Raw genomic sequence first — 15,066 nt, forward strand, 5'->3', positions numbered from 1 at the left:
ACAGGAAGGAGGCTGTGGTCCGGAGGAAGGTCAAGAAAACAAAGAATGGTCTGATACGATAACCTGGTGGGAGGTTGAGCCTACTCAGCAGACCAAAGCGGAAGAGGCGAAGAGTGACACAATCCAGGTATGAGTTCTACCTTGCGGAGCAGAGTGAGCCACTCCCAGCCTACAGAGTATGTCTGCTGATACGTGATGCATGTTCACGGGAGAATGCACTTCTGTAGTAGCGATCGACATTCGAGAAGCCTCATATTCTTATTCGTCCTGTTCTATGACAATTGGAATTGCGCGCGATTTTGCAATGACGTGGATCCCGACCTTACATCGAAAGTGGAGCAGATGAGGAGTGCAATTCCGCTACTGTACAGTAGATTACACCTCACAATGTGGAGCAAAAGTCGAATCCTTTGTGTATGGTGACGAATCGCCCATGTTCAGAAGGCTATATTAGCTCTTATACTACCCAGTCAGATCAATACAGGGGTAAAGTCCTCTTGCAACCGTTTCAGAAATGCAAAGAACCACTCACATCCTTTGAGAACGAGCCTGCATAAGGGAAGTACGGCCATGTCGACCCCTTCTGCCCTCCTGCTGCTATATGAGATCATGAGTTTGGCATCGTCTTTCCGCGTAGACTATATACAAAATAGTATAAGCCTCCGCGAGTTCCCCTCACTCATGATTTTGCCGTCAATACTGACTTGACTTTCAGGATCACTACCGTGACCAACTGCGTTCACAATAGTTCAGAATGTCCTTCAGCAGGTACAACAACACACGGACCGGTCCATGCCTTGACCTCCGAAGCGTCGTTGCGATCGAGTGGCGAAACGTCGAGGGCGAAGACATGGACGAGCCACAGCGTTATTCATCCGGGCGCAATGGCGGTTACACCATAGTGGACAAGTATTATCCTGTTGGTAGTCGAAGAATCTATTCGATCAAGCCAACTGACAGGCATGTGACTTCACATACCTTGGAACCTGGAGAAACTCAGCCAAAAGAGAGTGATGACGAGATTTCTATGGTCAATGATTATATTCGCAATAACCCAAAGGGACACATGAACTTCCGACTTATGAACGCAACTGAAGTATCGAACAGCAACCGGAATGATTCGAAGCTGATGAAAGTGGTTGTTCCCATTAACGGGGCGGCACATGATGCTTTAGTTCTTACCAGAAGAAAGGAAACCTCCTCGAACGATACGAAGACGTGGCAAGCCGACGTTATAGACCTTGATCGAGATTTCGAGTTCACATATCACTCGACGCAGAACTCCATCAAGGCAAAGTACGGTGATGATTGGCAAGGTCAGTCCGAGGTAGGGATGTTCAACCTGCAGTCCATTGACAAAGATTTTCCCAGCACGGCAACACCTATGAAAGTTTCTTGCGACAATCATCTCCTGATTCCCGAGTATGATGACACATCAGATCCCGGGCTGTTCAACCTTCGATTGGCCAGCGAATTATATCAAGATCAAACGCTTAGATACGGTAATGGCAAGACTAGAAGATTGTTTGACAAGTCGGAGAGAGGGAAAGAGTCTGATCTCGGCCTGCGAACTCATTCCAGTATTGCAATTTTGGAATGGTCGAGAGCCCTTAATTAGACATGGAGATAAATCATTGCTCATATGGATGATTATACAGAATGGTCGTCACGAAGCGAATTGAGCAGGGGTATAAGGTGGATTGAAACGCGAACGTGGCACCGCTTTTTTTGACATGCACATCGCCTTACACGATACTTTCACAGCCCAGACCTTGATGATGACACCTCCATGTCACTGCTTGTAGACCTTCTTGCATTATCAAACCTCAAGGTGGTAGTGTAAGAAAAGAGGCCAATGCTTTTGCACATTTCCTGTATTATGAAAGCAATGTACAAGAAGGGATCATGAGCCCCAACGCTTCACTCTGGGTCTACGACATGTTCTGGATGACAAAGGGGGGGTACAGTCATTGCCTCACCTCTGAGTCAGGTACGAATTTTACACGATGACTTCCTTTGGCGCTGCAAAGAAGCACTTTCCGTATCCTTTGTGCGTCAGGTAGTCTACTCGCGTCATGTCGATGTCCACGGCATCCATGATAGGTAACACAATGCTTGTGGTGTAGTTGCCCAAAGGCGATCTCACAGACATAACAGCCCTTCGTTTATCTAAGAGCTTGAGACTGAATACGACTTTCCTCTCTCACAATCCAGCTTGATTTTCGCTTTTATAAGTTAACACTTTTAATTTGACACCAGTCGAAATGAGCTGGGATCCCGCAAATAGCTGTCGAACAGGACCCTGTCTCAAACACCGAGAACGAGTGTCCATTCAGTGGCGAAAGCTCGATGATTTGCAATTTCTGAATGACCGAGATGGAAATAGACCCAAATTTACTGAGGACGTGTCCCAGTTCCCACACGGGACCATCCGAATCTACTCCATCACACCCGCTCTCGCTTCCTCTGGACGATCGCCACACATCTCTACAGTCAACGATCATATCCACAAGGGGCGAGGGTATAGAGATTTCGAAGTTCTGACTGGAAGCCACATCGAGAACAGTAGTGCGAGGGATAAGGAGAAAATGCAGATTTCCGCATACCCCCATGAAGCGCGGTTTGGCAGACAGGTTCTCACAAAACGAACAAAACACACATCATATCCTCACCTTTGGCAAGCGTCAGTGAAAAAATTAAATCAATAGTTCATCGGCGAGCTCGACGATGTGCGTACATTTGCTGCTTATAAATCGAGACACGGTCGGCTCCCGACGTGACCATCGCTGAGGACGTGGATGACTGGTACAGCGGTGATTTGCCAAATTATAGAAGTATCGTCAGGCTCAGATGGTCGAGAATGCTTTTCCAGAATGAGTACGATGAGTTGTGTGATCCGGCTATTGATGAGCAATGCATCATATCTGAGATGAACCCAGATCGTGGACCATTTAATCCAGGGGGATACGAGGTCTATGAGGTTGACTCAGAGTAAGTGTGAATTATGAGGGGTGAGGTACCGATGTCACTGAACAATCTTCATCCGCTCAACTCAGGTACGATTATGAGCGAGATTCGCAAGAGGACGCTCCGTTTAATCCAATAGCTGTATCGGTAGGGAAGCCTCTTTTCAGATCGCTGGACACCCAAGACACAACCGTTCATCAATTGCCCGAACGACAACCGGAGGTCGGCGAATCATCTAAAAGAGGAAGTTCCATATTCCCTATGTTGTCCGGACTGATTCCTGGATTCAGAGGGAAAAACAGCAAGGGGGATTAACAATAGACAGTTCTTCTATCTGACCCTGGCTTTGGGGAACAAGCCAGCAAATTGCATATGTCAATACGTCAGTCTACCAACTTAGCTTACAGCTCTCGCAACGCGTCGAAACTCTATATTTGTCCTGTTGATTATCACTCATCGAAATCGAGATTTACAAATGATGCATTGTTCTCCGTATCCTAGTCCAAATTACCCTAAAGGTGTTCATATTGAGTAGATAGGTTACTTGGTGAAGGCTCGTACTATCTTGGCTGCGATGTGAAGGAAGAAGATGGAAGCGATGAATGAGAGTGATAAGACGATGACGACGAATGGGTCACTGCGAGCATGATGAGAAGGCGTCAGCATATGTGACCCTACCCACATGCTCATGCAATGAGACAGCCTCAGACGATGTACCAGCACGGACGGATAGTCCAGAGCACTGTGGGAGTACTGTAGATAGATATGGAAACGAGCCACTCACACTTTCAATCCTGCCTCTCCTGAATCCGTATACAACTTCAACATCGTATTGCTTGATCCGCCCGCACCGGCAGCTCGGGCAGATGATGGTCTAGCAGCAGCTGGCGCTCGTCGTCTGTGGTTGCCGGTTGTGATAATGGAGGTTCGGGCGGACGAGAAAGGTGTGTCGCGCGTTACAGTGTGAGAGTAGGAATAACGGATGGGGTGAAAGAGGGAGAATGACACGAGCAAAATCAGCTATGCCATATGAACAAAGTGGATATGGAGAGGACGAAGTATCACTCACCTCACGGCATTGGCTCCATGTGGTCGAGCAACAGCGAAAGAGGAACTTGAACCTCCTGGTGTTCCGGGTGAAGTTGGTCTTTTTACGTCGGCCTGTGGGTAGATCAGTAAAGCTATTACCGTCATTGATCTGGTTGAGTGGGAGAGAAGCTTACCATGATGTCTGTGGATGGGGGGGTAAGGAGTGTTATAGGATGGGGGTATCTATAGGAGAATGTCGATGATGAATATGGTATGGTTGATTGTTATCGTTGCATTCATGTTGGTTCCACGATGTTGTACGAATGACTATATATACCGGAATAGGAATAGGAGATGATTAAGTAGGCCACCCATTTAAGCTTGCTGGATGACATGGACCTCCACAATTGTCGATCACTCCTTCTATCGACCGTATAAATTCAATTCCCAAAATTATCGTGACTCTCTTTCTTCCTCTCTTTCACTGACAATGGCAAAACCAGGTCCAATGGTATTCTGTATATAGCCCAGAACAGGAACAAATATCCACTCCAACAAAATCCCACGCAATGACCATACCAGGTCTCATCCCCTCCTCTTTCCTCCCTCCACTCCCCCGCTCGCAATACACCCTCTCCCCCCTTCACCCAGCCGATATCCTCGCGCGTATATCCATCCTCAAGGAATTATACCTCCCACCCATACATGGTGGTTTCACCTCAACAGACGTATTCGAAGATGAAGAGCCAGAAGAGAAGATCGTAAGAAGTCAAAAGCGGGAGAGAAGGTTCTCAGCGGGTTTGGTGGAGACCATGGAAAGTATTGGATTGGGGTTAGACGTGCCGCTTGATTCGGCTGGGAATGGGCTGGAGGTGCTGGAGGAAGAGGAACGTTCAGATGTAGATGATGATGTGGATGGGGTGGGGGAGGATGAGGGTAGACAAGAGCATTTGGACCCATTTGAGAGGGAATGGGCGGAGAAATGGCTTGGAGGGGTTGTAAGGCGATCTCAAGGTTGGATAGAGGAGAATGACGGTGCTCCGGCAGAGGAAGTAAGGGAGGTGGAGATGATTTTGAGGGACGCTACGGCTGTACTGGCTATGATGGCTGGTACAAGTGGTGAGTCTGCCTTGATTCATGATGTGAAATGTTTGGTAGTTGATGCTTATAGTGTACACAGCCGCCGGTTCACTCACCCGCCATCTCGTATTCCCCCTACTCCCGTCCCTAGCCCCAGCTCTCTCCTCGATGCACTCACGTACCACCCCCAATCCGAACCTATCACCCGAAACCAACATGTTCCTCTCCTCGCTATCCACCTCACCCACCTCGCCCAAGAACCTCTTTCACCGTCAATCAATTTCATCCTCCTCTTCAACACAATTTTACGCGACCTCTCCTACGAGAACCACCTTCTCAGGCTCAGGTAAGACGCCGAGAAAGGGGAGGAAATCCATCTTACCGATTCTCCTACATGACGCACCGATGTCAGATCATTTATCGGTAGGTGTGCAAACCTGGGGATCAGCCATATTGTTAGGTAGGAAATTAGCCTTGAACCCTCAAGAATACGGACTGTTCTTACCCCCTTCTCCACCTGCTGGTGACGAACAGAAGAAGGGGATAAGGGTACTGGAACTAGGTGCAGGGACAGGCCTACTTTCCATTTTATGTAGAAAGTTACTCGATCTGAGAAGTATACAGGAAAGTACACCCAGGGGATTGGTGGTAGCTACGGACTTCCTCGAATCGGTATTAGACAATCTCAAGATATGTGTAGATCTGAATTTCCCTCCTGAGATTCTGAAGACTCCCGGCTCTTCTGAGGTAGATTTGAAATCTACTACGGATACGGGGGAGGAAGAAGGTATACATATAGCAAAGTTGGATTGGACAACTTTCCCTTCGTACATACAATCAGGCCGTAAGGAGGGGGAGGGGGACGAAGAGATGTCGAGATTTATTAGACAGGAGGGGTTCGATCTGGTTTTAGCGAGTGATTGCGTGTATGATGAGACGCATGCGAGGCTGTTAAGGGAGGTGGCGGGGTGGACGTTGAGGTTGCCTGATGAGCATGGAGAGGGCGGAGGGACTTTTGTGAGTTTTCATCTTCACACAGTACACATTGGTGATGGAGAAGAGATGCCGTATGTAGGCTCAGGAGAAGAACCGGTATGAAGATATCATGGAGTGAGCTGATGCAATGTCTCTTGGGAAATAGCACATCCTCTCACCCCTTCGACCGACCTTTGCACCCGAACTTGAATCTATCGACACGCATTTCCCCCCTTTATCAACATACGCCCCTCTATCAAAGCGTCGAGAAGCTGCTGCTACATCTTCTGATGGGTACGAGGAGGTAGATCCTGATCTGAGGGGAGAAGGTCTGGGATTGAAGAGGGGATTGAAATTGGGTGTGAGAGGGGAAGGCAAACGCGGTGTGAAAGGTAAGAAAGGGGAGGGGAGGGTAGATGAGGAAGGTGGATATTGGTGGTGGGAGGTAGGGTGGGGGTAGGCACGTAGAATAGAAGACATGGACATAGATATGGATGTATACATGTACTGCAGCGCAGATTGACTACAACAGCACAAACTCATCTTCCAATACGCCCTTCTCCCTTACCCTCCATATACGCCACTGCTCATCAACCATCTCCTTCGTTATGACAATTTCGACATTCCGCCATTCCTCGCCTACTTCCTCTTCTTCTTGCAATTCTTCTTCCCCGTCTTCCCCTTCTTCCTGCGAGATCCGAGCAGGATGTAAATGACCATTACGTGTTCTGCTCGATTGCATAGACGCAGCACGTCTGTTGACTAGAAATCCCAATTCGGAAAGAGTGAATGAGACGTCGTCCAGACGGAGATGACATGATTTAGCAATCGTGTTCAAATCGAGGGAGATGGAGTATTGTCCTTTGAATTTGGGTATGAGTGTTTTCGTAAATCCTATAGTACCCCACGTCATCAAGTGGATCAGCACTACTACGAATTTAACACGAACGAGCTGGGTGACTAGACAAAGAGGGACCTACCAATCCCATCAACCACAACCTTTCCTTCCCTCCTCCCACTCCCCATTTCAATTCCAGAACCCTTCTCTTCAGTGAGAGGTTTACGAACTCTCAATACCCTCCCTTCACCCTCTTTCCCCCTTTTCGGTGTAACAGGCATGACCTTCACCGGCGATTTGATCTTCTTTGGCGATACATTGTCAATTGGCGATTTGAAGGGGTCGGAATCCGCTAATAGCTTTTTGAGGAATCGTAAGATTACTGATACCCAGTATGCGGTGTATCCTTTTAGACCTAGATCTGAGAGAGGGCGTTCGGGGGTACCTGGGGAATGGGATGTGAGACGGGTTGAGGGATGTTTGGTGAGGTAGTAGCCTGATCGCGATTGAGGTTTAGTATATGGGGTATTTACGATAAGACAGGTAAGACAGGTGCAAGTGCAGATGAATATAGGGGATGAAAGATATGACCCACTAAATTCAATTAAGAGTTTACCAAAACCCCTATTCTGGAAAGGTGGGAAAGTAACTATACAAGCGAGGTTGTAATCGTCGTATGATATTTTTTCCTAAACACATCACGCGATGTCGGCTTCGGTACAAGTACACATAATGATGAGCACGGATCAAAGCTCACCTTGGAGAAGAAAGCCATCACTTGATCTCGTTTACTCGTAGCCGCATCGCATAAAACATAGAACAGGAAGTTCTCGACGTGGAAGAATACTGACTATACAAATGAATGACCGTCAGCTCAGGCTTATCTCGGCACGCGATGGATAGGAAAGCTCACTTTATGATCTATGAAAAGTTTACCGAACAGGGAGAGGTTCTGGCAGTAAAGCTATTTTCACTTCACATCAGCATTCCAGCCGGCAGTTGAGGCCTAAAAACCTCATCGAGTGATATACGAGGAAAAGCAAGGGAAAGAAAAGTTACCGTAGCATTCGCTCCATCCACTTCCCATATCGTATAGCTCCCTCTCTGATATACCTTCCTTCCAGGAGGCTGAAGCATGGAACAAGAAGACTACCCATAACATATCAGCTGCCCTCCATTTTGCAATTTGCCGTTGAAAGAATAACTGACTGTATGTCTATCCCAACCCGTACGAGTCTTCATATACTTAAAACACAGCTATCTCACTCCAAGTCAGCTTACCTAGCATATAAACAGGTACTGGTCGAGGAAACACTCACATCACAAACCCATAATCTACCTCTAGCACCTTCCCCGCCTTTCCCAACACCAGAGTACATCTCATTGACTGTCCTACTATGCTTGAGATGCGGTCTCTGAGAATTTTCGATACCAGGTATAGTGGGATCATTTTTCGGTGTGATAGGGATATGGCTGTCTAATTTGCGCTTCTTACTAGAAGAAGGCTCTGCGAGGGGTGTATGGGGGTGTTGGGAGGAATCGTCGAGAGGTAGAGGGTAGGGGGAGTAATACCTATCATGTTACCGATGGTATCAGCTCTGCTACCGATGATACATACTCCTCTATTCAGTCTCGGAACATTTATGTGTACCAGGATAGGACTCTGATGAGAGATTTTACAACAAGAGAAATGTACGCACCAAGTCTTAATCAGATATTCCCCAAATCTAACATCCTCGAAATTCCTCACTCGCGTCATAGCGGCATGTTCCCTCTCGGGCGTGGAGGCATTACTTCGCGGGGAACGTTCTGCCCTTTTGTTTCGATCGATGGGTGTAGCAGGGCCTGCTTCGGGCTGTGTTTGGGCAGTGGTGGTGGGCACATCGGTCTGCTGTTGGGCAAGTGTCAGTATGGTAATTCTGAATTGGAAACACCACAAATGTCCGTGACAGATAAACCTGTAGCAGGGACAAGAACTCGCAAGGGGAGATAAAAGCTCACATCAGATGGTCCTGGCCTCTTTGAAGGTCCAGCCTCGGGCTGAAACACCTCTTCTCCCACTTCGTCCTCCCTCACCCAGAGATCTAATCGTTTATCCTGCCCTACAAAGGAGATATACGCTTCTCGTACGCCTGTTTTGTTGACTCGAGTATTGAGGACTGTAGCGGCACCTATAAAACAAAATCAATCGAAGGACTTGAGTCAGCAGGCTCCCCAGTGTAAGCTTCGGTCCAAAGCGTATAAAAGGTTGGAGGGTACGAGCGAAGTGGAAGGAGGCAACTTACGAGGAGGATGTCCAGTTCTCTGTACAACATATTGTCGTCCCACCTGCAGAGTCGTACCTTGCATATCGGTAGTGGTAGTCTCTGGGAGTGAGACCCTTATAGGCATCTGAGCGGCACCTTCTTCAGCTTGTATAATCTATAATCTATCTTGATATACGCGTTGAAGTGCAGCGAAAGATCAAAACATTGCGAGTGAGTGACACTCAGCCAATGACACGGAGATGTACGCGATCTCCGTGCATATGTAACAGTTGGATGATGTAATGTTGGTGATGTCCAGTCCAGTCAACCCGATCATTTCGACGATCCAACATTTCCACAAGGAGATGAATCTGAATATCATCACCAGTACTACCACTATCAGGCTGAGAGGTTCATTCAAGAACAATCTCTACAACCACACAGCAGCCCGATATGTGCGGTAGATACGCCCTGGCACTATCAAACGAAGAGCTATACGATTCACTCGAAGCGCGTTTACCGAGATTATTCGAGAATGGTCGTCCGAGGTGGGAGAGGCAGCAGGATAATAGGGGTGGCAAGTGGGTCGACGCTCTTCCATAGAAATTCAGTTGTTCTCTGAGTGAAAGGCGGGAATAAGCTGAAGAGAGTAATGGTGTAGCTACAATGTCGCACCTCGTCAGAGAGCTCCGGTGATTAGAAGGGATCCGGAAGATGGCGAGAGGGGTATGATTGAGACTATGTGAGCTGACCCTCTCGCGTCGATCATATACTTTAATGCTGTAGTGAAATAGCTCATGCCGATCCTGGGTGGATTGTAGGCAATGGGGATTAATCCCACATTGGACGAAACATCCTCCGACTGGGCCTTTGAACACTATCAACGCCAGATCCGAGGGGTTATTGTGAATTGCCAGCTACATCAACCACGGTGAGACTGGTCCAGCTGACGGCATATGAGACTCGTAGGGACCCATCTTCAGGCGGAATGTGGCATGCTTTGAAAGGATACAAGCGATGTATAGTCCCAGCGCAGGGGTAAGTCCAAACCATCGAACCTATACCACTCCCACTCTCGATTCACAAGCTGACGGGCTGGATAGGTACTACGAATGGCTCAAGAAACCTTCCTCAAAAATCCCCCATTTCACCCGTCTCCCCCTATCCCCCGAAACCACAATCGATCATCCACCTTTACTATTCTTCGCAGGACTATATGACATCGTCAAATACGTCTCACCCGTTCAGTCGAAATTCCAACCTTCCGACGATCCTGAGGACACACGCGAGGCATATCCCACGGGTAATCCCCTGCCTTTGGCAACTTATACGATACTTACCACTGAGCCGTCAAAAGATATAAGGTGGTTGCATGATAGAATGCCTGTGATTCTTACTGAGTGGGATGATGTGAGGGATTGGTTGGATTTGGGAGAGGTTAGGGGTTGGAGGGAGGGGAAGGATGGGACGGGGGGAGTGTTAAGGTCTCATGCGGGGCTGGAGAGGTAGGTCGCGCCTTTTCTACTGACTCAGCTCGGCTATTCGATGCTCCTCGGGTGTTCTCTGTTTCTCATCATGTGATACAGGAAGAGTCGACATTGAGAGCTGATCGGTGTTTTGCTTTCGCAGTTATCCAGTCCCCACAGAGGTGGGGAAGATAGGTAACAACTCGCCGACATTCATCCAACCTGTGTCGGAACGTAAAGACGGGATCAAGAGTTTCTTCTCGAAACAACAATCATCACCTGTGAAACCTAAGAAGGAAGAGGGATCTCATCCTTCTCCAAAGCAGGTTAAGACGGAGCAAGTGAAAGAAGAAGCGGAAGGGATTAAGAGTGAGATTACACCTAAAGATGAAGAAAAGGGTTTGGGCGATGATTCGAATGCTCCGAATAAGGGTGACTCGACTGCGGATCAGATCGGGCAACAAAACGAGGAGGAGGATAAGGAAGTAGTAAAAGCCGGGAAGGAACAAGAAACAGGGAAGAGAAAACGATCAGAGGGGGAAGATAATGGTGATGAGGAAATTCAGGAAATAGATAAACCCAAGAGGGGAACAGGTGGACATCAGACCAAAGTGGTTCGCAAGACTGTTGATGAGGGGGATAAAGAGGTAAGCGATCTTCATGCATCGTGCAGTGCATACAACATGAGCTGATGTGGATGAGACGGGATAGCAACCAGCTATAACGAATTTCTTCAAATCCCCTTCTCGACCTGGTAAGACCACTGTCCCCAAATCTGGTTCGAGCAAGAAGAAGAAACGATGAGCCAGAACCAATGATCGACACGCCACACTATAACTCGTTTTACTCGTCCAGATCTGAGCGGTTCCTCCCCTTCCACCAGATTACCATCACTCCTGAGCGGAGCTGCAGGTGCGCCAATGAACCATGCAGCGCTTTCGACGAGTGCATCGCCTTTTTGCTCGACTCAATGGTCACTTGTTGGATCTGTCAATGTATATATATACGACTGTATCTATATTTAGTTTAGTACTTGTGTAAAACATCAACTGATCTACCTACCTTAGCTTTGTTGTTTTTGTAGTAATGCAAATGCAAATCCGTACTTGGTACCTGTAATTGTCAATTACGGAACGGAATGGTTCATAGTTTGGTCGTATCCCCTCTCCTCGGGTGGGAGGGTACCTTGTATACCCGTCCGGTCCTTGGGGTATGATGTATGTCATGAAGCGGTGCACGTATCCTGATGAAAGTTTACTGGAGTCTTAGACGGGAGTGCTAAGGTAGTGTGGTGTTTAACTTTGATGAGGTGGATATGGATGCGTATGTATCTCATTTTCAAGTGTGGATATCCTGAACCGAACCGAGGACATCCAAGCTGAAGAATCCAAAGTAGGAGTGAATCATGTAATGTTCTCACGAGATGATAACATGGGAAAACGCCGAGATGCTCACTAAGAGTAGCGATGTCTCACCTTGACATGTGAGACTAGGTTACATCATCCTCCGAGACGGGCGTATCCCACGGTTATCGGGATGATCATCTTGGCTTGTCTTTGCTTGGATGAGAGGAATCCCGCTCTTGGCGGATCAATCGTGCTTGCATTATCTGGAGGGCATGATGGAATGTACTCCGTACTGTACCAATCATGCATAGTCAACTGACAACTACAATCTATACCTTCCTCGTCCACTCGTCGGACTGACCTGGATGTCACTTGACCTGCACTCAGGTTCCATAATGTATCTGATCCTAGCAATTCGGATCTCATCTCAAATAGCACAGCACAGCCTCTACTCCACTCCATCCATACCCCGCCCTGAGAAACGCCGAGCGTGGTACGAGTACCGTCCGCTTTCAGGTACAATCTCTTTTACCCCACACCCGCACAGACTAAAAGAGCATATGATTCCGTATTTGCATTTCAAAGCCTACTCGTCTGTTCGTAAAAAGGAGATGCAACAGACTATTACAGATGCCGAATGACAGGGAAGAGGGAAGCGGTCCAACCCGATGATGACGCACTTGCACTTTTCCTCTACATCAAAGCAATGTTCCTAGCCAAGAGTTACCGGTATGACGACTTCCTCTTCAGATCACTCGCCTTGGATTTACAGGAAACACAGCTCATTCTTCAACGAGCCGTCATGTTATCGTTTAGACCCATCTGACCCATCTGAACCCGACACAGCTTTGAAAAGCAGGATAGCATTAACCTTCAGCGGGAGGGACAAGCGGTCGGGTACGATGAGATAAGAGTTGATGATGTAGGGTAAAGGAACCAGCGAAGGCGGGGGTCAAAGGAGGCGGGGTTCAAGCGAAGAGAAGGAGGCGGACAGGGCGCATCAAAAGAGAGAGAGAAGAGAGATCCCATCAAAAGATCAGGGTATTGAGCATGGGTCATGCTCATGATCATGGTCATGATTTTAGCTCGTCTTGTTACACTGGTTGAATGTATGAGCTATACGGTCATAGCGCATAGCTTGGTGAGTTGAGTCAACTATTTACATTTACATTCACATATATATATAGCCCACTTCCATATCGCATCCTCATTCTTTCTCTTTCCTTCTTTCTCTTTCCTCATTCTTCTTTTTATTCGACTATTTCGTAACCTACTATATCAACTACTGTTCTGTTTAAACCTAATCGTACAACGTATAACGTATAATATACCAATCATGTTCACTTCACTAGCCCTCATCCTCCTAGCTTCCCTGGGAGCTATCAACGCCTCCCCCATTGCTCTTACTCCCAGACAGGGCGGTGTTCAGGTTATTAATAATTGTTATCAGTCTGGTCAGGTCGCTTTGACTTTTGATGGTGTGTTGCTCTCTTCCTCTCCCTATCCCTCTTCCCACCCTATCCCTCTCTTCCAAGCCGTCACCAAGACCTCACCGCAAGACCATGAGCTAATTGGAGAATCGGTTTGACAGACGGACCATACAACTATGAACAGGATGTTGCCAATGCTCTTAATGGTGGGAAGGGGACTTTCTTCCTCAATGTGAGTTACCTTCCTTCCTTCCTTCCTTCCTTCCTTCCTTCAGCTTCTTCTCGCACGTCATTCCCTAAAGGATGTCATAGTCAGTGTCATGCTGATACGATCCACCACATTATAGGGAAACAACTACGGTTGTATCTATGACAAGGTAGATCAAATCAGATCTCTCCATGAGCAGTAAGTTTTCCTGCTCTCGCTGACCCATATCGCTGGAGCTAACGTTGTATATATGATAATGTAGAAGCCACACCCTCGGATCACATACCTGGTCTCATGCCGATCTGACCAAACTCGACGAAGGAGGTATCCACCAAGGTAAGTCCACCGCTGATCATCATTAAGCATGAAGTGAGCTGATGGTATGCGTTGTTTGCAGAGCTCGAAAAGGTCGAACAAGCTTTCATCAGGATTTTGGGCCTTAAGCCATTGTACTTTAGACCTCCTTATGGTTCTTATAACGATTTGGTACTCAAGGTCTTGTCTGATAGAGGATACAAGAGTGAGTTGATCGCATTGACAGAGAATCACAGTAGCCCTATACTCGTTCATTTACCCGTTGTCCCTCTGTTACAATCTTACTTCGACACCATGTATCATGGGACATCGCTGATAACTTGAACCAACTTTAGAACTCTTCCTCTGGTCCGAAGATACCGGTGATGCCAATGGAGAATCTGTTGGATACTCTGAAGGTGTCCTCGACGGTGTTGCCAGTGAGTTTGATAAGCCAAGGGATTGAATTTGTTGCTGATCTAGCCTATCCCCTACTCAGACTCCTACCCCAGCCCTCACATGGTTCTTTCTCACTCTACCATTCAAACCACCTCATCGGACGTCCTCCCCAACTCTGTTTGGAAGATCCAACAAGCCGGATACCAATTAGTCGCTGTTGATACCTGTCTGGGTGATTCTGGTGAGTCTAGTCTGTGCTACCACTCAGATCATGTTTGATCGTGCTGATGTGTGAACTTCAGGTGAATGGCCATACGAATACGTTGGTGAACCTGGTCAACCTGATGGTTCATGGACCTGTTACTAGGTTGTGATCGTCCTTTCAACGAATAATGACTTTTGTGTTTTTATCAATAACATTAACGAGGACATTTATTCCGGATTAAGACCCTACTGGTGTTTCCTATCATATATAATATAGCATACATACAAATATTAAGATAAAAGGACATTTCTGCTTTTATATCACTGTTTTTTTCAGTGTCACCTTTCGGTCACTTATAATAACCTATCATGACTCTTCTTCCTGTGTATCATGCTTTTTAATTATAATCATCGATGAATGTATCCTTTACCATGTGTGATTGTTGCTGTATCTATGAGATGGAGAGAAAAGCAAACGCGCATGACATGTGGGATTAAGGGACTAGCTGATAATATTGATAAGAAGTATGGTGGCGTTATTAGGCATGCGTAGGTAGAGATAACCATGGGATGACGTTACTTGG

The 15,066-nt window shown here is 47.1% G+C and overlaps 6 protein-coding genes across 6 annotated transcripts; 4 read left to right on the forward strand and 2 right to left on the reverse strand.

Moving 5' to 3' along the window:
* Positions 1–754: 754 nt before the first annotated feature.
* On the forward strand, positions 755–1,618 carry I302_107132 (uncharacterized protein; the record flags this gene model as incomplete). Its single annotated transcript, XM_019192217.1, has 1 exon — positions 755–1,618. One exon carries the CDS (start codon positions 755–757, stop codon positions 1,616–1,618), a length of 864 nt encoding a protein of 287 aa, XP_019045214.1.
* A 1,889-nt stretch (positions 1,619–3,507) lies between these two features.
* I302_107133 (uncharacterized protein) lies at positions 3,508–4,161 on the reverse strand (the record flags this gene model as incomplete). The annotated part of the gene is made up of 3 exons (XM_019192216.1): positions 3,508–3,604; positions 3,752–3,865; positions 4,037–4,161. 3 exons carry the CDS (start codon positions 4,159–4,161, stop codon positions 3,508–3,510), a joined length of 336 nt encoding a protein of 111 aa, XP_019045213.1.
* A 404-nt stretch (positions 4,162–4,565) lies between these two features.
* Positions 4,566–6,511, forward strand: I302_107134 (uncharacterized protein; the record flags this gene model as incomplete). Its single annotated transcript, XM_019192215.1, has 3 exons — positions 4,566–5,115; positions 5,177–6,093; positions 6,218–6,511. 3 exons carry the CDS (start codon positions 4,566–4,568, stop codon positions 6,509–6,511), a joined length of 1,761 nt encoding a protein of 586 aa, XP_019045212.1.
* A 63-nt stretch (positions 6,512–6,574) lies between these two features.
* On the reverse strand, positions 6,575–9,280 carry I302_107135 (uncharacterized protein; the record flags this gene model as incomplete). The annotated part of the gene is made up of 11 exons (XM_065870403.1): positions 6,575–6,945; positions 7,032–7,385; positions 7,485–7,578; positions 7,647–7,739; positions 7,803–7,853; positions 7,949–8,038; positions 8,099–8,146; positions 8,209–8,461; positions 8,590–8,780; positions 8,891–9,060; positions 9,175–9,280. 11 exons carry the CDS (start codon positions 9,278–9,280, stop codon positions 6,575–6,577), a joined length of 1,821 nt encoding a protein of 606 aa, XP_065726475.1.
* Positions 9,281–9,588: 308 nt separating this feature from the next.
* On the forward strand, positions 9,589–11,405 carry I302_107136 (uncharacterized protein; the record flags this gene model as incomplete). The annotated part of the gene is made up of 8 exons (XM_065870404.1): positions 9,589–9,716; positions 9,797–9,877; positions 9,957–10,040; positions 10,105–10,173; positions 10,239–10,368; positions 10,414–10,640; positions 10,765–11,248; positions 11,313–11,405. The coding sequence occupies 8 exons, from the start codon at positions 9,589–9,591 to the stop codon at positions 11,403–11,405; spliced, it is 1,296 nt and encodes a 431-aa protein (XP_065726476.1).
* A 1,878-nt stretch (positions 11,406–13,283) lies between these two features.
* I302_107137 (uncharacterized protein) lies at positions 13,284–14,645 on the forward strand (the record flags this gene model as incomplete). The annotated part of the gene is made up of 8 exons (XM_019192212.1): positions 13,284–13,425; positions 13,539–13,609; positions 13,725–13,783; positions 13,848–13,921; positions 13,983–14,105; positions 14,236–14,319; positions 14,379–14,519; positions 14,581–14,645. 8 exons carry the CDS (start codon positions 13,284–13,286, stop codon positions 14,643–14,645), a joined length of 759 nt encoding a protein of 252 aa, XP_019045209.1.
* Between the last annotated feature and the right edge of the window lie 421 nt (positions 14,646–15,066).

This window comes from Kwoniella bestiolae, chromosome 5 (assembly GCF_000512585.2).
Source record: "Kwoniella bestiolae CBS 10118 chromosome 5, complete sequence".
Classification (NCBI taxonomy): domain Eukaryota; kingdom Fungi; phylum Basidiomycota; class Tremellomycetes; order Tremellales; family Cryptococcaceae; genus Kwoniella; species Kwoniella bestiolae.